The 20,179-nt window shown below is 66.3% G+C and overlaps 2 protein-coding genes across 2 annotated transcripts; both read right to left on the bottom strand.

Annotated features, from left to right (window-relative positions):
* Nucleotides 1–99: 99 nt before the first annotated feature.
* Nucleotides 100–11,746, bottom strand: USP36 (ubiquitin specific peptidase 36). Its single transcript, XM_054293057.1, has 21 exons — nt 11,657–11,746; nt 9,977–10,450; nt 9,201–9,855; nt 8,909–9,133; nt 8,108–8,218; nt 7,742–7,844; nt 7,103–7,170; nt 6,711–6,781; nt 6,295–6,377; nt 5,908–6,028; nt 5,496–5,636; nt 5,073–5,173; nt 4,736–4,874; nt 3,867–4,532; nt 3,187–3,287; nt 2,104–2,613; nt 1,738–1,883; nt 1,247–1,411; nt 896–1,011; nt 684–816; nt 100–600 (listed from the first exon to the last, which is right to left on the bottom strand). The coding sequence occupies exons 1-21, from the start codon at nt 11,744–11,746 to the stop codon at nt 596–598; spliced, it is 4,224 nt and encodes a 1,407-aa protein (XP_054149032.1). The 3' UTR covers nt 100–595.
* Nucleotides 10,500–18,551, bottom strand: TIMP2 (TIMP metallopeptidase inhibitor 2). Its single transcript, XM_054293136.1, has 5 exons — nt 18,410–18,551; nt 13,003–13,103; nt 12,812–12,920; nt 12,380–12,504; nt 10,500–11,991 (listed from the first exon to the last, which is right to left on the bottom strand). The coding sequence occupies exons 1-5, from the start codon at nt 18,534–18,536 to the stop codon at nt 11,791–11,793; spliced, it is 663 nt and encodes a 220-aa protein (XP_054149111.1). The 5' UTR covers nt 18,537–18,551; the 3' UTR covers nt 10,500–11,790.
* Nucleotides 18,552–20,179: the final 1,628 nt, after the last annotated feature.

The following is a 20,179-nucleotide window of genomic DNA, read 5'->3' as shown; positions in this document are numbered from 1 at the left end:
ACCCCCCCGATCCCGGTGATTCTCCCCCATCCCGGTGCCCCTCTCGCCGCTCGCCCCTCGCAACCGCAGCTGACCACGGCCGAGTGACAAAGACCGGGATTTATTCAGTTCCATCCTTCAGTTCCCGCAGCGCCGGCGGCAGCGCTCCGGCCCCGCAGGGATCCATTCCCCGGTGCCCCCGCGCCAGCGCGGGTCGGGCCGACACGGGCCGGGGGAGGCTCTCCATGCAGCTGGTGCGGGGATGGGGCGCCATGGAGGGAGGGCCGGTGACGGCGGCAAAGGGGAGGCACAGCAGCACGGAGCAGCAGGGACCGGCTTGAGGCACTTGCCAGGAGCCCCCGCAGGCGCGGGCTGGGGCAGGGGGGGAACAGGCACGGAGAGGATGACGAGGAGCCCGGCCGAGGCAGGCTGGAGGCGAGGCAGCGTGGGCAGGCTCCTGTGCAGCTGGAAAGCAGCTCCCCGAAGGAGAAGGCACAAGCCCAGGGCTGTGGCTCTATTCCCTCCCCTCTGTATGTGCTCCACCGCCAGCTCCCAGGACAGCGCTGCCCTCGGTCCCTGACCCGGGACTGCTCCCTGAGCTGTGGGGATGCAGATCTCAACCTGCGAGGAAAGAGCAGAGTCAGCCCCCAGCAGGCTGCCAGCCCCAGCCCCAGGCTCGCTGTGCCCCCTCATGGCTCACTCACCCGAGAGCCGGTGGCCCAGGCTGGCCATCTTGGCAGGATGCGACATCAACCAGAAGTTGCGCTTGTTCTGCAACTTCTGGAACGGATTTGAGTCTCTCCTCCGCTCCTGCTTCATCTTCCTCATTTTCTTTACCTGTGCAGAGGTAGGAGAGCGCTCAGGTCAGCGTGCAGAGGCCCCAGCCTCCTCCCACCTGCCCCAGGCCAGCACGCACCTTTCCTTTGTCGAACTCCTGGTCCCACTCGTCAATGACGGTCTTGCTTTGGGCCAGGGCTGTGTCCCGAATGGCATCCTGGCTCACGGCCGAAATCTCCCCCTGCCACGTCAACACTGCAGAGCAGTGAAGTCAGCAGAGCACCAGGCTGTGCCCTGCTGCCCCAGGCCCTGCCCCGGGGCTGGAGCCCCTCGCTGCCCACCCTGTGCCAGCCCCGTGCCCGGCTGCACCTGCCCGCCTGCACTGGCTGGGGGGGCTCAGGCCCTGCAGAGCTGGGGGGCTCTGCCCCCACCCAGGGCTCAGGGCAGGGGGCCCGCACGGCTGTTTGCCCACCAGGTGAGCCAGGATTACCTTGTTTGCCGTAAGCCTTGTCCAAGGAGTTCTGGAGCAGCTTGTCCACCACGCTGGACTCGCGGCCCTCAGGGGCTGTGCCTGCCCAGCTGCTGGCACAGGGGCTCGGGGCAGCCAGGGAGGGTCTCTCGTCCCCAGCCTGGCTGCCACTGGGACGTGCTGCCACTGCAGAGAGAGGCAGGGTGGGGGTGAGCCAGGGGGAGCAAGGGCAGCTGCCGTGTCCCTCCCTCCCCAAAGTGATCCCATCCCAGCAAACACCATTTGGACAGACAGGTCCTCGTGGCTGAGCGCGTCTGGGCACACAGGTGCCTGTCCTGGGGGTCCATCAAGGGGCCCGTCCCCACCTCCTCCTCCTCCAGGGCACAGGCACTGCCAGGCAGCTGTGGGACCAGCAACACTGGGGATGGCACAGCAGTGCTCCAAGGGGGCTCCTGGGCAAACCAGCTGCTGGCTTGGCCCTGCCAGGCACCAGACAGGGCACAGGGTCACACCTGGGGTGGTGGCAGTGGTGGCAGGGACGGTGCTGGCAGCCAGGCTGCTGAGGCTTTCCATCCTCTTGCGCTTGCGGTGCTTGTGCTCTCCAGCCTCCACTGTGCTCTGATGTGTCCCACAGGGCTCTGGCTCAGCTGTCCTGGAGCTGGGGAAGGCAGCAGGGTCAGCTCACACCAGCCAGAGCAGGGCAAGAGAGTCTGAGCTTCCCACAGAGCAACAGGGCACAGAGACACCTGAGGTGAACCCACCCACAGGGACCAGGTGGTCAGCTGGATGGACACCGAGGTGCATCCCACCTGCACAAAGGTGAGAAGCCCTGCCTCAGGAGCCTGACCTCAGGCTCTCACATGCCCCTCGTCCCTCACCTGTCTGAGGACAGCACCCCAGAGCTGCACTCTTCTGTCTTCTTCAAAGGGCTGTCTTTGCTCCTGTTCTTCTTTTTCTTCTTCTTCTTCCTCTTGAGGGGTGAGGCTGGCTCCATGCCCAGGCCAGTGCTGGGCTCTGGCACATGTTGCGTGGGCCCACTCTTCATGTCCTGACAGGCCAGACCACGGCAGAGACCCCTGTGTGCCCCCTCCTTCCCCACGACAGACACCAAGTCCCCCGGAGCAGCAATTTTCTTCTTGGGGGGCCTGGAGTCTCTATCAGTGGAGTCCTTCTGAGAGGCAGTGCCCTCCTTCTTGGGGAGCCTGGACTCTCTGTCCTCGCAGCCCTCTGGAGAAACAACCCTCTCCTTCTTGGGAGGGCTGGAGACTTCACCCCCGTCCTTCACAGCCTCAGCACAGGGGCTCTGCTCTGTGCTACGATGTTTCCTCTTCCTTCGCCTCCTTCTGAAGGAACCCTCTGGCTGCTCCCGGCCAGCCCCGGTGTCCCTGCTGCCAGAAAGGAGGAGGTGTGAGGGGTGGGCAGTGGAACCAGGGGTCAGCAGCGAGGCTGGGTGCTGAGCAGGCAGGGTGAGCATGAAGCTGAAGGCTGACTTTTCACGATTGGGAAGGTCAAGAGCAGATGGGGACAGGCTGAAGGACAGGAAAAGAGGCTGATCCAAAAGCCTGGAAGCCCCTCTCTTCCTCCCTCCCCTGAGAAGCAGGAGCACAATACCCAACTGCTGCCATACTGCCCACAAAACGGGAATCAGATGCTGCTCTGCAAGCACTCGCAGGTCCCACAGCACACTGGGAAGGACCGGGTGCTGCTGCAGCCCATGCTGGTGCTGAAGGCTACGAGGGACACCCAGAGCAAGATCGAGACCAGGCTGGTGCCTCCCGATCCCATGGGACATTAATACAGGGTCAGGGCTGCAAAGCTCCCTCCCTCCATGTGTCAGCTCTTCCTAGAGCTGGAGCAAGCCCTGCCAGCCCTGGGAACAGAGAAGCTGCTGCCAGGCCATGCAGATGGAGCCCCCACAGCCTCCCTGCCATGCGGGAGCTGGCAGCAATGGCACTGCTTACCTGGACTGGCCCAGGGGCCCGGGACTGGAGGCAGGATGGGTGCCTGAGGGCTGGGGCTGTGCTGGGTGCCCACTCACGCTCACCTTCTGAGAGGCTTTGCCCTGCAGTTATTGACACAAATAAAAACTTGGCCGTCTAACACCAGGGTTTCCATCAGCCAAGGGAAAAAGGGGAGCGCAGAAAAAGGGAAGGAGGACACAGACAGGGGCAGGGAGGTGGGGGGTGGGAGAATCAGAATCGTGTTCAGTTAGAAGAACAAAGGAAAAAAAGAAAGAGAGAAATTAAAAGACCTGGAGCCCCTGGCATCCTCCTGAGCCCACTCACTGCCTGTGGAGGAGGCTCCCCCACACCCTCCTCTGTGCCATCACCCCGTGCCACTGGCCCAGGGAACAGGTGACACCAAGAGGGTGCCAATGCCCCCCCCCCCCCCCACTGCAGGGACTGGCACAGTCACCCCTCTGTGCCAGGCACGGGGGCAGGAGCCATCCCCTGCATCATTCAGAGATGTGGACAAGAGCCAGGCCTGACCCAGAGCAGGGAGCAGCCGCCACAGCCTGGGTTGGAGCTGGAGGCTCTCCCCACCCACGCAGCCACCCCTGTCAGCACAGCAGGAGCCCTACACAACCTGCTCAGGAGGCACAGGGTGTCAGCTGGATCCATGGGCAGGAGCTCAGACTCACCTGTTTGGCTGGGAGCCCCGGTTTCCTGGCCAGCAGTGCTGCCGTGGTGCTGCCCCACTGCAGGGCAGTGCTGCCCGCTGCGGAGGGCTTCACAGGGGCTGCCCCAGAGCTTCCGGGGGCAGCCAGGTCAGAGTCTCTGGGGACAGCCGGCTCGGTGCCAGGGCCAGCAGGGAGGAGGGTGCCACAGTCCCTTCCCTGAGAGGGGCAGAAGCTGCTGGAACTGCTGCTGGCCCCGTGGCTCTCCTCGGCCAGCTGCCCTGCTGTGCTGCCCCAGGAATTCTTCTTCAGGGTCCTGGCCACGGCCCCGCAGGCACTGGGCTCCTGGCTGGACTTCAGCAGCTGGGATGAGGTAGGTGCCTTCTCACTGCCCGAGCCCTGTGGGGGCAGCCCTGCTGTGGCCCTGCACGTGGTGCTGGTGGCATGGAAGCCTGCTCTGGGCATGCCAGGCGTCTGCGGCTTCCTGGGCCTCTGGCCTGTGTCACAGCCCAGCACAGCGGCCTCGTGGGTGCCTTTGTGGGGCAGTTTGGATGGTGGGGTCTGAAAGGGAAGCTTTGACAGAGCAACTCCGTTTGTCAGCTTTGACCCCATCCCAGGAGAGCTGCGGGCGACAGGGACTCCAACATCACCTGGGGCTGGCAGCCCCTTCCCCAGCAGCTTGTCTTGTTTCTAGACACAGAGAAAGAGACAAGTTCAGTGAGGAGAGCCACAGACACAGTGATACACCCTCCCCATGGCCAGCCAGGATCCCTGGTTCAGCAGGATCAGGATGTGCCCTGCACAACATCCTCCCACTGACCCACCCCAGCCTGGCTGCAGCCCCAGGGCCCGGGGAGCAGCAGCTCCTGGGAGCACCAACCTTCAGGACTCACCGGGCCCATGGGTGGCACACGCAGGGTCCCGTTAATGGCAGGTTTCTTCACTGGTTTGGAGTCACTGGCAGTGCAGCTGGGTGGGCTGAAGGCAGCCGTGGCCACGGGCCCTGCTGAGCTCTTCCTGGGGCTGCCCAGCCTGGGGAAGGCAAAGCACATCAGCCCTGGGGACGTGGGTGAGCAGCACACACGAGGAAGGGGAGGCTGGAGGAGGTGAGGTGCTCCAGCAAACCATGGCAAGGGGCTGGACCGTTCCCTGGGCAGCACACACACACACAGGGGCCTTGGGGCTGCTTGCTCAGGGTAGGGAGCCGTGAGGCACAGGGGGCTCTCTCACCTCAGGTAGAACAGCACATAGGCCTGCTGGTTGAGAACCACCTTGATGTTGCTGGGGTGCACCTCGTGGTCGTTCATTCGATACCACTGCCCGTTGCTGGCCTGTGGAAGAGAACACGGAGCTTGGTCAGGCTGTGTCTGAGGAGAACAGGGTCAGGCTCTGCCCAGGGAACCTCCTGGCCTGCAGAGCAGCAGCAACAGCACCCACCATCACAGCTCCTCTCCCCAAAACCCACAGATGGCCCAGGGAGCTCTGTCAGGGCAGACCTTCATGTTTCCTGCAGGGGAGCAGTCTGTGCCCCATGCCCAGCGCTCCACACCACCCAGCCTGCCAAGCACGCTCCTTTCTGCACCCTGAAGGGACCCACAAGCACCTCCCAGGCCCCAGCCCAGACAGGGTGCCAAGGGAGCATCCTGGGCTCACCTTCACATAGCAGAAGTAGTGCCCAGCGTTGCAGCTGTAGCCAGAGTGCACCAGCACTGCATAGAGCCCATACGTGATGGGATCGCCCTTGGGCTCGGACATGTACGGCCGGATGTCCAAGATCTCAGGGTACCCCACGTCCTGTGCAAAGAAGATGTCTCAGGAGCTGCCATGGCTTTCTTGCCAGAGCAAGAGCAGCTCTGCTGTGCTATGAACCCCATCTCTTGAGGGAGGGGACCTGCCCTGCCCAGGCAGAGGCTGTGGCGAGGAAGATGCCAGGATGAACCCAACTTCCCCCACTGGCAGCAGTGGGGAATGGCCTCAGGACTGCACCAGGACCACCTCCCGCCCTGCTCAGGGGCAGGACCTCGGGCCAGGACACAGCCCTGGCTGTGGATCACTGAGCTCTCACCTTGGTGATTTTCCTTCCACCTGAAGGGCCGCAGCTGCCAAAGCGTTTCAGTGAGATGGTGAGAACGTTGGAGGCTCGGTGGATGGTGAAACGTTTGCTGGCTGGCACTTTCTTCCTGCACCTGCCCAGGAAAGCTCAGGCTATTCAAGCTGTTCCAACATGCACGTGGCTGCCTGCCCTGGCCACACAGCAATGGCAAACCCGATGGGAACGGCGCTGCTGGCACCAGGCACTGCTCCAGACACCTCCCCACGGCCATGCCTTTGAAGACAAGGCAGCTGAGGGGCAGCAGGCTTCATCCCAGGCCCTGCACCTCGTGGTTAGCCAGGCAGCAGGCACAGCAGCCCTCCCACAGCTCACCCATGGGCCCCAGCAGCCCAGACTCACATGCTGCACCTGTAGGCGTTGTCCCCACCCAGCTGCTCTGGCTTCACAAACAGCTCCAAGGCCCGCACGATGTTTGCGGCTCGCTGCAAGGACAGGGCAGGGGTCAGGGCACGTGGGGCCTGCCCCCAGCACAGCCCCGCTCCCTGCAGAGGCGCTGGCCCCAGGAGAGAGCACACAGCACAGGGAGCAGCTGCCCCAGAGCCCTGAGCCTGGCACGCCGTGGTGGCTGCTCTGCCCCAGAGCACTGCCAGCCTGCAGTGAGGGGCCACGGCTCACGTTCAGGCACTGCTCTGTGAGACAGGGAAGGAGGAGCAGCAGCAGGGGCTGCTGCCCTCCTGCCAGCAGGTCAAGGAGCCTCAGAGCAGGAACAGCCCCCTCAAGAGCAGAGAGCCCCATCCCCAACCCTGCAGCAGTACCTCGACCTCCAGGGTCACGTCCAGGTAAGGGTCATAGGTATCCGAGACAGTCTTGCACTCCAAGCATTTCACTGCAAAGGAAGAGCCATGGGCACACCCTGGCACACCCCAGCACGGCACACATAGCTGCAGTGTCCCCCCAGCCCAGGCATGGGCTCTGGGAAAGCAGGTGATGCCAGACCGCTGGGAACAGCTCCTTGTGCTGAGGGCAGTGAGCTGGGGACCCACAGCTTGGGCCCCACAGGCAGTGGCTTGTCCCATTGCCACAGCAGGGACAGTGACCCACAGGTGCTGCAGGACTGACTGGCTGCAGCTCTGGGTAAGTTAAACATGTGAGCCGTGTTCCCAAAGGGTTTCACCGCCCAGGCCCAGCCCAGGCTGCTGGTACTCACCACGGGAGCGCAGGTAACCGCCAAAGATCTGGTGAACCAGAGTTGTGGCCTGGGTCTGGCGATCCAGCCTGCCGAGAGACAGCAGCACAGATCCCACACTGCAGCAGCCAGCCCTGCTGGACCCCTCAGGACAGCCCCTCTCTGTTCTGGCCAGTGGCCGGGCTGTGGGAAGTCACAGCCCCTGCCACACTGCTCTCCCTGTGTCCCAGCTGAGGGGTGACACCAGGCTCCAGCACACACCTTCCTCCCGGCTGGAGCTCAGAGCAGAGGCAGAGCTTCCCAGGACAAAGGGCCTGGGGGAAGCTGCCCTTCTGCAGCCACAGGGCTGGGGCTGAGCTAGCAAGTAGGCCTGTATCCCTCAGCAAGTGGGATTTGATCCCGACCTGTAGCAGCCTCGGGATTTGGGGGCAGGACTGCAGCTATGCTGAGGTGGAGGAGGCAGCAGAAGGTGAACGACAGCCCAGAGCCCTGTCCCTGAGGGGCAGAGCTGGACCCCACACCCGAGGCCCCTGGAGGCAGAACCTCCCCACAATAAGGCTGACCTGGGGCACATGTTCACTCCACAGTCCACTCCCGTGAGTGCAGGGGACCAGCAAGGGAACAGCAAAGAGCAGTGATGGGCCAGCAGGCCCCACATACTTGGTGTAGCCATTCAGGCAGGCCTTCTGCATGGCATCGATGGTGTAGCGCAGGAACTCGTGTGCATCCTCCTGCCTGCCGAAGCGCAGGTTATGGGAAATCTCTGCAAGAGAGGGAGCGCTCAGCACGTGCTGCAGCAGATGCCATCCCTCCCTGCCTTCCCTGGGGCAAGGGCTCTGGGCTCTGAGTCCCCTCAACCCAAACCAGACACCAGACTCATGTCACAGAGGAAGCCCCTGGCAGCCCAGGAAGTCTTCAGGCACTCCAAGGCTCCATGAGCCATCTCAGTGGAGCTGTTTGCCGAAACGCGCCCCAGTCCCAACAGTTCTGCTCCCACATTAGTCACGGGGGGTCAGCCCTCCTTACTCTTGAGGTCTCGGATGATGGAGAGTGGCTTTATTGCATTGCCGCTGTTGGCAAAAGCCTGAATCGTGTGGTTCTGCATAGTGCACATCATGCAGAAGCTTCCGTGGGCACCTGGAGCAGGAGAGATGACACGACGTTGGGGACAAACCCGGGAGAGATGGAGGCAGGACAGGGACCTCTGGTCCAATACAGCGAAGCCATGCTCAGCTTTCCCTATGAGCTCGATGCCACAGGAGATGGGGACCAGCTCATGCCATCCCAACTGGCACGGACCATCCCAGGAGCAGCCAGGACAGCCCCCAGATGAGAAACGTTCACATTGAGAGAAAACAGGACCCAGGGATGCACTGGACCAGCCCACAGCTCAGCCCTGAGGGGCACATCCCGCTGGCAGTGCTATGGATGGGGCTGCAAGGCCCGTGTGTTCCTGTAGTGACAGCTCACAGCAGCGCCTGCCACGCTGCTCTTCTGCACTCCCCACAGTCAGGAGCTACTCGGGACCCCCCAGCTGAGCCCCCAAGAAGCCATCAGGCCCCATTGGGCCCATCTTAGTCTGGCTACACCCAGCAGAGGCAAAGATGCCAAGCTTGGGAACACTGCTGTGGCCAGGAAAAGGGAGTAGGACCCAGGAACAAGCTCTTGACAGAGAAACAGGCAGAAAGGAGCAGGGCGGGGAAGGTGCATTCTGATATCTGCACTCCCTCACAGAGCCAGGCACAGAGGCGCTGAACGCAGCACTGTGAGCAGGACAGGCAGACGCTGCTCGTCCCTCCCGGCCCCTGCACCGGGGTCCCCACTCACAGGTGCGCCCGTGCTCCCGGGACAGCAGGTAGTTGGTCAGCGGCGGCGTGTAGGTCAGGCACTGCAGCGCCGAGTTCAGGAAGCAGGTGTTGCCCAGGTTGCTCAGCCCGGCGCCCACTCGGTGGACCCGCTCCCACTTCATGGAGAGGTTCTGGGCCGGGAAGAGCACCTTCTGCGGCGGGGGGATGCCGTCCCCCGCGGGCCGCGGCGGGGCATGGCCGTGTCCTGCGGGGAGCAGACAGAGTCAGCCGGGGCAGGAGCGCGGGAGGGTCCCTTCGGCCTCTGCACTCACCCGGGGGGCTCTGCGGCCGCTCCGCAAGGCCGCCGGCGACGCCGAGGGGGCGGCCGGTGGGCTCGGCCCCGATGTGCTCGTACTTGTCCCGCAGGTGGCCCAGCTGCCCGGCCAGGCCGCGCCGGGCGGGCACGAACTCGATGCGCTGCTGCAGCACGGAGCGGGCGGCGGCGGCCGGCGGCCGGCCCAGCTCCGCCGCCGCCTCCCGCCGCCCCGGCTCCAGCGCCTCCCGCAGCTTCTCCGCGATCATCGCCGTGGGCGGCCGGCTCGGCGGGCCCGGCGGCCGCGCCTGCAGAGAGGGCGGAAAGCGGCGGCTGAGCGGGGGGCACCGGCCCGGCCAGGCCGCTCCCGCCGCGCTCCGGCTCTCAGAGCAGCCGGCCGCCGCCACGGCCCCCTCGGCGGGTCCCTGGGCCGCCGCCACGGCCCCCTCGGCGGGTCCCTGGGCCGCCACGGGCACCGCCAAGCCCCCGCCGCCACCCGCGGCCCCGAGCGCCGCCGCCGCCGCGCGGTCCCGGCCCGGCCGCCGCCATATGCGGCCCGGGCGGCGCCGGCGCTCCGCTCCGCACGGGCGGCCCCGCCGGCAGGGCCGGGGAGCGCGGCGGGACGGGGGCGCAGGCCCCGCGTCCCCGGGCCCGTCCCGCCCGTCCCGGCAGCGCTCACCATCCGGGTCCCGCCGCACGCACGTGTCGCCACACCGCCAGCAGCTCCTTCCGCCCGGCCCCGCTCCGCCCGGCCCGGAGCCGCGGCCGCTCCGCCCCTTGCTCGGCAGAGCCAACGGGGACGCCAGCTCCGCCCGCCCGCTGCGAGCCGGGCGCGGACGGAGGCAGGACCGGCTGCCGAGGGGAAGGCGGCCGGCAACGCCGCGCCCACAGCGGACGGTCCCAGCAGGGCACGTTTCCACGCGGAGCGGCCACCACGCGGTACCCGGGCCCGCCCTCGGCCCCTGAGTCACGGCCCCGCCCGGTCCCGGTCCCGCTCCCGCTCCCGGTCCCGTCGCATCCCGCCCCCGGCGCTGCCGCCCGCACTCCAGGGTGGGCCCGCAGCAGCTCTTCCCCTCCAGTCCCGTTCCCTTCCCTCCCGCGGGCATCGCTTCTCTCCGCTGCCGAGCAGGGCCGGCGGAGGCCGGGGGTCCGGTTGGGTCTGGGGGATCCCGGCCGAGCCCCGCAGGGCCGAACCGGAGCAGCGTCCCCGCCCCGCTTCCCGCTTGGCCCGGAGCTCCCGGCACGGACCCTGCGCGGGTACCGGGGCGGCTCCAGCGCCGGACGAGGAGACGGAAATCACGGCACAGGGACGACAGAGCCGGCGGCAAAACAAGTGGCGATATTGAAGTCAAAGACAGAGGAGCAGCAGCGACAGGAGCACAACGGGTACAGCCATACAGAGCGCCCGGGATGCGCGGTCGGGACTGAGTAAAGGTTGGGGGGTTTTTTTCTTTTTCTTTCTTTTTAATTTTTCTCTTTAATATGTTGAAATTGCCCAGACTGGTCCAGTACGACATCTCAAACCTTACAGGGACGCACAGCATGAAAAGCCCACGGGCACGGGGCTGCAGGGAGCATTCCCGGCACGCTCCCAAAGCCATGGGTGCCAGTGCCACAGCAGCTCCGCGGCACACGCCAGCACCGCTGTGGCACGGGCATGGGCATGGCTCAGAGAGCGCAGGGCCGAGGGCTGTGAGGGTCACAGGTTTCCCTGCTGCCCGTTCCAGGCTCCACTCCCACACCGCAGAGAAGGGAGCTTGCCTGGCTGCGGTGGTGCTGAGGGGCACAGCACGGCCCCGATCTGCGCGAGGCGGTGACGGACACACCCTGTGCCCATGCAGCCAGAGCTGCGGCCCCTGGTGCCCTGCCAAGGGTTCCAGGTCGAGGTGTGTCCAATGGTGGCATCTGCAGAAGGATCTGTAGGAGGTTGCAGGGGAACAGAGACGCCTGGAGAGAGGACCATGTGGAGAGAGAGGCAGCAGTGCAGGGATGCATGTCAGGGGTCACCCCAGATATGCTAACATGCCCCTCCAGCTTTCTGGGACAAGGCACCTGTGCAGGAGTCGTCTGGCCCTGTGGAGGGCCCGGAGCCCCTTGCTGGGGGTTGTGCCCCAAGGTAAAGCCCCCCGGAGCCCCTGCCCAGAGGGGTGCCCTTCTGGCACGCCCAAGGGAGAGGTGGGTGCTGGGGGAGAGGTCAGCAGGGCTGCCAGGTGCTGCGGTGGGGAGGGCTGTGTGTCGGGAGCTGTGGGGGAGGCTCCCGCAGCGGGGCACTGGTAGACCTGCTACGCAGCCAGGGCAGCTCCCACCACTCACGAGGGCTTGGTTCCTTCACAGCTGCCAGAGCCAAGCACGGCTGGGGGATCGTGGCCCTGGCAGGGAACTCCCCACGCCCTGCTCAGCCCTGCCACGAGCGAAGGATGCCCAGGGCAGCTGGGGCTGCCAGGAGCCTGCACCGGAGCGGGGCCCTGGCCCCACACACGGGGGGCAGCCACCGGGGCCCCCTGCGGCCGAGAGGATTTTCATGCTGTCTCCAGGATTTGATATCAGCGTGGACCAGTCTAACATCTCGCAGGTTTTTTCTACTGGCTACTGGAATGCGCTCGTTTGGCTTAGGGGTCCTCGATGTCGAGAAACTCTTGCTTGGGGGGGGCCATGCCGCGGTACCAGGCGCATGAGCCGTCGCTCCTCTTGATGCAGGCGTAGTGCTTCGCCTGCCGCCCGTCCACGTTGTTCTTCTCCATCGCCCAGTCTGTCCACAGACACTCATCCGAGGAGGAGACGAAGCAGGGGATGGAGAGGCAGCGCGAGATCTGTGCATAACAGAGACTGTCACCCACCAGCCCGAGGGGCACGGGGCCGGGGGCAGGCAGGTGCTCTGCTTCATCTGCCCCCTGGCTCTGGACAGGGATGCCAGGCTGATCCTGCCCTGTGGGGCACGGTAGGGAAGCAATGCAGGGAACTGGGGAAGCCCTGGTTGCCAGTGCCAGGGCTGGCCTTGGCTCCCAGCCGGAGGAACACACAGGCAGGGCCGCCCTTCCCGTCTGCCCAGCCCTTCCTGTCTGCCCGTTGTGCTGTGTCCCTGCACAACATCATCCATGAAGGACAGGGAACAGCATCTCACTGTGGAGCCCACCCCTGCCTGGGGGCTGCAGACCCTCCCTGGTATGGGGCATGTGGGGGGGCAGCCTGGTTGCTCACCTTGCACTCGCAGCCCATCTGGTACCGCTGGTTTAGGCTCTTCTTCTGGGTTGGGGTCAGCGAGTCCCAGGTGGACACCAAGTCGCAGAGCGTGATGTGCATCTTGCCATTGCCCTCTGACTTGCCTGGGGAGAGGCCAAACAGACACTCAGGGGGGTTGCCCGGGGCCTCGAGAGCCTGTGCTGACTCGTGGTGCTGGGGCCCTCCCTGTGCCCTGTCCCTGCAAGCAGAGGTTTGTCCCCAGCTGTCCCCACCATGGCTCGGGGCTGCCGAGCACAGCGAGGGGCTTCCCTGAGGGCTGGTGGCAGGAGCAGGAGGGGCAAGGGGAGGATGTGCCCAGGGAGCGGGCACACATCAGGCACCTTGCAGGGCACGGGGGGCATCCTGGCCAGCATGTCCCAACGCCCCCCAGAGCCCTCCCGCGGGGCTCACCTGCAATGAGATACTCCTTCTTCCCGCCGGTGTCCAGCAGCCGGCCGCACACGGCAGTGGATGGAGCCGTGTAGATGAACTCTATGTCCTGGTCGGGGCCCTTGAACATCTGGGGAGCAGAGGGGGCTGTGAGTGGCTGGTGAAGGGGCCACCCCAGGGCCCCAGCCTCCTGACCCAGTGTGCCCCCTTACCTTGATCTGCTTGATTTCATACTGGATGCGTTTGATGGGATTCCCGTATATGTCATTCCCCGAATCCACCTCCTTCGCAGAGACGGCCTTGGCTCGGATCACTGGAAGGGAGAGGTGAGGTAAGGGGGTGACCAGTCCCACTCAGCCCCTGCATGTCACAGGGTCTCCCACCTTCACAGGAGACCACTGCCCGCAGCAGACGCCACTGCCTGCCTGGCTGCCCCCAGAGCCGGTGTCGCCCGCTGTCCCCAAAGGGATGGGGCTGGCACGTGCAGGACAGTGACCAGCAGCATTGCAGCAGCAGCCTCAGGGTGGGCGATAAGGGAAGTTCACAACAGGATCACCTGGCCCCGGGGCTGGTGAGGCCGTGGCACGGTGAGCCAGGGACAGCTCTGCTGTGGCAGGGTCCCTGCGGTCACAGCCCAGGATGTGTGCTCCGGCACGTGAGGGCTGGGCACGTGGCAGTGACCTGCAGGGGCAGGGCGGGCAGCCAGCTCACCCTTACTCACCCACGGGCTGGGACATGGGGCTGGCTCATGCTGGGCACGGTGCCTGGGGCCCTGCACTGGGACCTGCAGCCCCCAGTTGTGCCCAGCTCCCTCCAGCAGTGCAGGGACTGAAGCTCCCAGGCAGCACCATGGTGCTGATGGTGACAGTGGCAGTGCCAAAGCTAGGGCTCCTGCTCAGCACTCAGAGGACGCAGGGGCCTGGCTGCAGGGCAGTGGCTGGCAGGGCTCCCTGCTCTGCCAGGGGCACCCCCATCCAAGGGAAGGGCAGCTCCCCCTGCCCTGCCAGCCCCCCGAGCACTGTGGAGCAGGGAACAGGGAGCAGGGCACTCTCACAGAGTTCATCCTGGTCCATGTCCCCACTGAGGGATGCTGGGCTGGGAGCAGCCAGGGACATGCAGAGGTCACCCACTGCCTGGCACAGAGGAGCTTCTCCCACCTGGCATGGGCAGGAGGAGGAATCTGACCACACTCTATAAATACACGGGCTGTGGGGGCATGCAGGCAGGCTATTTAAGCTCAAGGTCAGGGGGGCACGGCCCCACGTGGGCACCAGCGAATGCCAACAGAGTTTACTCTGGAAAGGTGACAGTGGCACCAACACGAGCAGGGACCAGGGGAGAGGTTTCCCAAAATGGCCATCCCCAGTCACTGTCAGCACTCATTCTGCACAGGGCTGGGGAAGCAATGGCTGCACTGGGGGCTTTCCCGACTGCCCCCATCCCTTGGGAAGGGCTGGGCTGTCCAGCCATGCCTGGGACAGCACCCAGTTCTGTGTCAGCAGTGCCGTGCCGGGATCCCCGCAGCCACCGCATCTCCCGAGAGCCCAGCCCCGCACGCCGCCCGTGTAACCCGGGTGCAGCCAGTGCCGGCTCCCGTGCGGGAATGGCGGCTGCTTCAGTGGGCTCCAGCCGTTTCCATTCACGTGCTGATGAATCACTTGACAAAAATGCAGCCCGATTCTGGGTGGATTTGTTCTGAACAGTGCGGCTTTGTGGAGGGGACGACTGCGCTGTGCTTTCCCCGCCAAGACCCCGCAGCGCAGCCAAGCTGCTCCACGCCCGCCAGGAGCCAGGGCAGCGGAGGGAGCCCTGAGGAGAGCCTGGGACGGGGATGGAGGAAAGCCCCAGGTGCCCAAGAACCAGCAGTCAGACCTCCCTAAACGCCAATGCTCCCACTGGCCTTGTCACCCACCACTGCCGATGCCAACACGGGCAGCCACCAGCCAGGGCTGGAGCCCAGACCCTCTGTGCAATGAGCCGAGGCTCTCTGGCTCCTGGGGTGTGTGGCAGGCACAGCACACAGTTGGCACTGGCTCTCCAAGCTGGACCAGGGAAATGCTGGAAACGCTCCTTCCCCAGGCAGGCCAAGCAAGAAGGTGCTCCGTGGGAGCAGAGGGTTCCCAGGCAGAGGGGGATCCCCACTGGTGACATCTCCTGTGCGGGTCCCCAGATCTGCCACTGTGGCCGCCCCATAGTGAGGACTCTGGCCCCTCCAGGGACAGAGACCCTGCAAGGTAAGCAGGTATCCGTGCTGCCCTCTGCCACCAGCATCATAACGTAATCCAATGCCACAAAACCACCAGGCTGTCTCTCTGGGCTTGCCAGTGCTGGGGTTTGTCCTCCCTGGCCCCATGTGGGGCTACCCCACCTCAGGGCACTGTGCTCACCTGTGCCCCATGGGAAGAAGGGCAGCACAAGGACCCTTGGCCCCTTCTGGCCCAAGACTTGCAGAACGGCTGCCCCTTCCTCTGCTGTGCCACCCCAAACCCCACGGAGCCACCGTGCCCATACGCACCCTCGGCTGCCCGGGCAGTGCCAGTGCCCACGGGCAGCAGGGGCCACTGCTGGGCTGGGTGCCCGGAGAACAAAGCTCCCTTCTCCAGGGCTGCGGGCAGCAGAGGGGCTGGCTGCCAGCGCCAGCACTGCCCGCTGCCTGCCTGGCACCGCCAGCCTGGCACCTGACCCCTGGCGAGGGCAGCCCTGCGGTCACTCCAGCCCTGCTGGAGGCTGGCGGAGCTGGGGAGATCGCTAACCACCCTGGGAGGATTCCTGCACACAGCCCTGCCCGGTGCAAGGGCCACAGCCCGGGGGCCCGCTGGCATCCCGGTGCCCGCCCCGGCACCGCGGGCTGAGGCTGCTGAGGCTGCTGAGGCTGCTGAGGCTGCAGGCACGCAGGGCTGAGCAGGGCAGCGGGGGGACGCGCAGGCCATGCAGAGCCCCAGGTGCCCAGCGGTGCCCGGGGGGCGGCGGGGGCCAGGATGCCGGTCCAGCAGGATGCCAGTCCGGCAGGATGCCTGTCCCGCAGGCCGCCGGTCCGGCTCGCCCGCCGGGCTGCGCGGGAGCACGGGCTGAGCGCCGCCGTGGCCGCGTGCGTCATTCCGGCCGCTGACGGGAGCGGGATGGAGCCCAATCAGCGGCAGCCCCCGCGTCAGCCCACGGCCCCTCTGCGCCAGCCGCACGGGAGGGCTCGGCTGCCGCGCTCGGCGGGCGGCACCGGCACCGGGCACGGGCAGCGGCACCGGGCACGGGCAGCGGCACCGCCAGGCTCGGCGCGGTTTGCGGGCAGCTGCGCCCCGCGGGGACAGCTCCCAGCGCCCCCGCAAATCCCCTCCTCTGCCCGGTCCCTGCTGGCTGATGGCAGCCCCTACGCTCATCACCGTGCCCGGCCCGGGGAGCCGAGCCCTGGGATCGGTGCGATCCAGCTGCACGGAGCCCTGCTCTCCCTGCCCCAGCCACCGCCTGCTGCCTGGCAGGGGCAAAGCCACGGCTGTGCCTGGAAGGGCTCAGCATCACCCCCACGCTGCTCCAGAGGAGATGGAGCAGGAGCCGGGTGTCCTGCTGGGGAGCAGCCCAGCAGAGCCCGGGCACAGCCCCAGTGAGGGATGGAGGATGGGGCAGCCCCAAGCCCTTGGGCCCTGCAGAAAAGCCCTGCTCATCTCATGAGCCAGGACAGGCTGGCAGGTTCTAAGCCACCAGCCCCAGTGACACAACCCCAGCCCCTCTGTGACCCTCAGCCCCTCAGGCATCAGCACCCAATGCAGAGCTGCATCTGCCTCCCCTTGCACTGCCTGGAAGTGCAGCCCTGGGCTGTGGCTGCCCCAGTCCCTGCACAGCAGAGCGAGTGCAGGGGCAGGGGAAAGGCCAGAGAGGCCATGGGGATGCGGAAGGCAGTGCCCACACCATGGAGAGCAGATCCCAGGCCCCAGAGCCAGGACCCCACACTGTGCTCACCCTGATACCTCACACTGAGGGTTGAGCATGAGCCTTGGGGTCCCTTCACCTCGGGTGCACCCACCCAGCACTGCAGGACATCAGCCATCCCCGCACCACCACATTTCTGTCAAGGGCCCAGCCTGGACACAGCTCCCTCAGCCACAGCAGCTGGGAAAGGTCCCAACAGCACTGGGGGCCCAGGTTCTCTCTGTGCTCCACACACCTGCTGGGATGGAACTGGCTGAGGAACATCCCAGCTCCAGAGAGCATCCCGGGGAAGATAAGAGACAGCACAAGGCCAGGGCACACAGGGCCATCCCAGGCTCTGTCCCCAAGCCCAGCACTGTTTTCACGTAGGCCCACACGAAGCACGTTTGATACAGACGAGCTGCACAAGCGACTCGGGCTGGGAGCCAGAAGGTGCCGGCGCCGCCGGCAGCGCGGCTGGGAGGATGCTGCCTCGGCAGGACGGGCACCTGCTGAGGGCCGGGGAGCACAGCTCAGCCCAGCAGGGCCCTGCCAGGGACGGCGCAGACGGCCAGGCCGCCAAGACAGACAGACAGTGACTCAGCAGCTGAGTCAGGGCTGAGCCGGCACCCCACGACGGGCAGTGAATCACGAGTGCCCTGAAAGCTGATCCTGACAGCAGCGTGATGGGAAGCCACAGCCGCACTGCCCCAGCAGGCACGGGGCATCCTGTGCGCCAGGGACACCGGCCCCAGCAGCAGCTACAAAAACCCAGAGCTCCATTTTGTCTAAAAATCTCCCTGTCCCCAGCACGCCTCATGGTGAGCCCCGAGGCAGCAGCCAAGCGGTGTGGGAGTTGCCCTCACGGAGGAAAGACGCCGGGAGTGGGGTCTGGAAGGGACGCCCGTGAGGAACATCCTGGATGTGGAGCAAGGGACAGGGCAGGGCCATCCAGAGGTTGGGGCTGCCTCAGTGTTTGGGAATGTTACCTCTCCAGCTGAGCCTGGGAACGGGCCCGCGCAGGAAAGCGCCGGGAACTGGGGCCGGCCTGTTGGGTTCATATGTTAAAATTTAATAAGGGCATTATTCATAGAAAGAGGAATCCAGATCCCGGCGCTGCCAAGCCCTCCCTTTCAGCAGCATCCAAGCCGAACAAAGTGGGACGGGGGAAAGGAAATGCCTGGAAATAAGGCGCAGACAGGGGTGACCGAGCCGCGGCGGCAGCCGCGGGGACAGGGGCTCCTCCGGGCTCCGGGCCGGTGCCGTGGCCGCACTCGGAGGGTCCCGGTGGCCGCCGGGCCCCGGCCCCGCGCTGCCACGTACCTCGCGGTGTCACCAGAGCCGGGGGAGGCCGGGCCCACCCGTGTCATTCACGGGGGGCGGCCGGCGGGGACCCGGCCCGGCGTAGCCGCGCTCCGTTCGCCCTCGCGGCGGCGGCGGCGCCCCCGGAGCGCGGCCGGGCGCGGGAGCCCCCCCGGGCCGGCGGGCGGAGGCGCGGGGCGGGCGGGCACAGCCCGCACGGACGGACCGCGCCCGGCCGCGCATCCGCGCCCGCGACACACCCCCGGCCGGGCGGGCAGGTGCCGGGGCTCGGGGGGCTCTGCCCGCGCCCCGCCCGCCCCGCGACAACTTTGCGGCGCTTCCCCCGCCGCGGAGTTGCGGCGGGCGGGGCCGGGCGGGGGCTCGGGGGGCTCGGGGCGGGGACCCCGCGGCGCTCACCTACGTCGGCGTTGCAGAAGGCCTGTTGCGGGTGGATGGGCGAGCAGCTGCAGGCGTCGGCCGGGCGGGCCCTGCCGAGCAGCAGCACCGCCAGCCAGGCCAGCAGGCTGGGCAGCGCGGCGGGCATGGTGCGGGGCGGCGGGCGCGGCCACCCGGCCCCGATCCCGCACCCTCCGCCGGGCCCGGCCGAGCCGCCGCCGGGAACTCGGGTCCGGCCGGGGCGGGCGCTCTGCCTGCGGCCGCCGCTCCGTTGCCTTCGCGGAGCCGTTCGCTTCCTCCCCGCCGCGCTCGGCCTCGCTCTTTAACGTGCTCCGGGGATCTGCTGCTCCTCCTCCGCGTGGCGCGGGGCCAGCCCGGCTGCGCCCGCCCTCCGCGGGATGCGGCTCCGCCGCGACCGCTGCCCCCGCCCCGGCACGGCCCCGGCACGGCCCCCGCCGCGGGCACCGGCCGCCCCCGCCCCGCGCATCCCGCCCGCCCCCGGCCCCACCGCCGCCGGACCCCCGCCCGCGGAGCCCAGAGCCCCGGCCGAGCAGGGCGGCGCGTGGCCGGACGGGCGGCGGCTCTGGCTGTGCCCGAGGATCCGTCCCCACCTTCGGCCCCTCCACCCAGCTCGTCCCACAGCCGAGCTCCCCTGCCTGCTTCCCGCTCCCGCTGCGGGTCCTGTGCCCCTGCCCCGGGCCTCTCCCCATGGCCCCAGCTCCTGCCCTGGAGCACAGCTCCAAAACCCACCGTGTCTCTCTCCCGGATGCACGATGGGGTTTAACCCCGGTGGGCAGCTCAGCCCCCAGCTGCTGCTTTTCGTTCATTCTTCCCAGCGGGGTGGGGAGAGAACTGGGAAGGGGAAAGTGAGAAAACTGCTGGCTGAGATAAAGCTGAAGCAAAAGCCACACATAAGCAAAGCAAAGCAGGGAATTCTTTCACCCCTCGCCACGGCAGGCAGGTGCTGAGCCATCCCCAGGGCAGAAGGGCTCCAGCAGGGGATGGTGATTGGGGATGTCAAGCACCATCACTCCAAATGTCCCCCCTTCCTCCTTCTTCCCCCAGCCCTATACACCGAGTGTGATTCCATACAGTGTGGAATATCCCTTGGGTCAGCTTTCTGTGTCCCCTCCGACTCCTTGTGCCCCCCCAGCCCCTCATGGTGGGATGAAGAGAACAGGCCTCAAGCTGTGCAAATGCTGCTCAGCAGTAATGAAAACATCCCTGTTATCAACACTGTTCCCAGCACAAATCCAAAACACTTCTCTACACCATCTAGTATGGGAAAAACAGACTCTGTCCCAGTCCAAACCCACTCGCTGCGTCACTTGGGGTGTCAGGATGCTGCTGCTGTCACAGTACCTGTGCTCTGTGCCTGGCTGGCTGCTGAGAGTGCTCCATGTCCCCAGCAGTGCCACAGCTTTCCAGCAGAGCTGGGCCAGGTGTTGGCAGGACAGCCACCACCACGGCTACAACACATGCTCCTGAGCCAGCCTGCTGCACGGCACTGCCATGGATACACGCAGCACAGGGAGTAACAGAGATGCTCAGCCTCCAGGAGGAGAAGAAACAGCAGAACAGGGCAGCTGGACCCGGCCCAACCCTGCAGGGAACACGTGGGAGGCGGCAGCACTGACAGTGCTGGGTGCTGGATGGCACCTGGAGATTGGGGGGCCCATGGTCTGCAGAGACTGCAGCAGCAGCAGGACTCCTGCTGGCCCTGGGGCTGCTGCCCAGGGCAGGGTCCCAGGGGACAGGAAGGGACCAGGCAGCAGGGACAGCCACTGGCAC

This window comes from Melozone crissalis, unplaced genomic scaffold (genome assembly GCF_028551555.1).
Source record: "Melozone crissalis strain CALT ecotype California unplaced genomic scaffold, PUWL_Pcris_2 ptg000129l_1, whole genome shotgun sequence".
NCBI lineage: Eukaryota > Metazoa > Chordata > Aves > Passeriformes > Passerellidae > Melozone > Melozone crissalis.
This window is presented reverse-complemented; position numbering and strand designations above follow the sequence as displayed.

Coding starts and splice junctions, on each gene's coding strand:
- TIMP2 (XM_054293136.1), bottom strand. CDS start 18,536: ATGCCCGCCGCGCTGCCCAGCCTGCTGGCCTGGCTGGCGGTGCTGCTG. Junction 12,505..12,811: donor GAAGGAGTATCTCATTGCAG/GTGAGCCCCGCG, acceptor GCCTCTCCCCAG/GCAAGTCAGAGGGCAATGGC. Junction 11,992..12,379: donor AGATGGGCTGCGAGTGCAAG/GTGAGCAACCAG, acceptor TGTTATGCACAG/ATCTCGCGCTGCCTCTCCAT.
- USP36 (XM_054293057.1), bottom strand. CDS start 11,746: ATGTTAGACTGGTCCACGCTGATATCAAATCCTGGAGACAGCATGAAA. Junction 6,029..6,294: donor AACGCCTACAGGTGCAGCAT/GTGAGTCTGGGC, acceptor TTTCCTGGGCAG/GTGCAGGAAGAAAGTGCCAG. Junction 3,288..3,866: donor CGGGGCTCCCAGCCAAACAG/GTGAGTCTGAGC, acceptor CAATAACTGCAG/GGCAAAGCCTCTCAGAAGGT.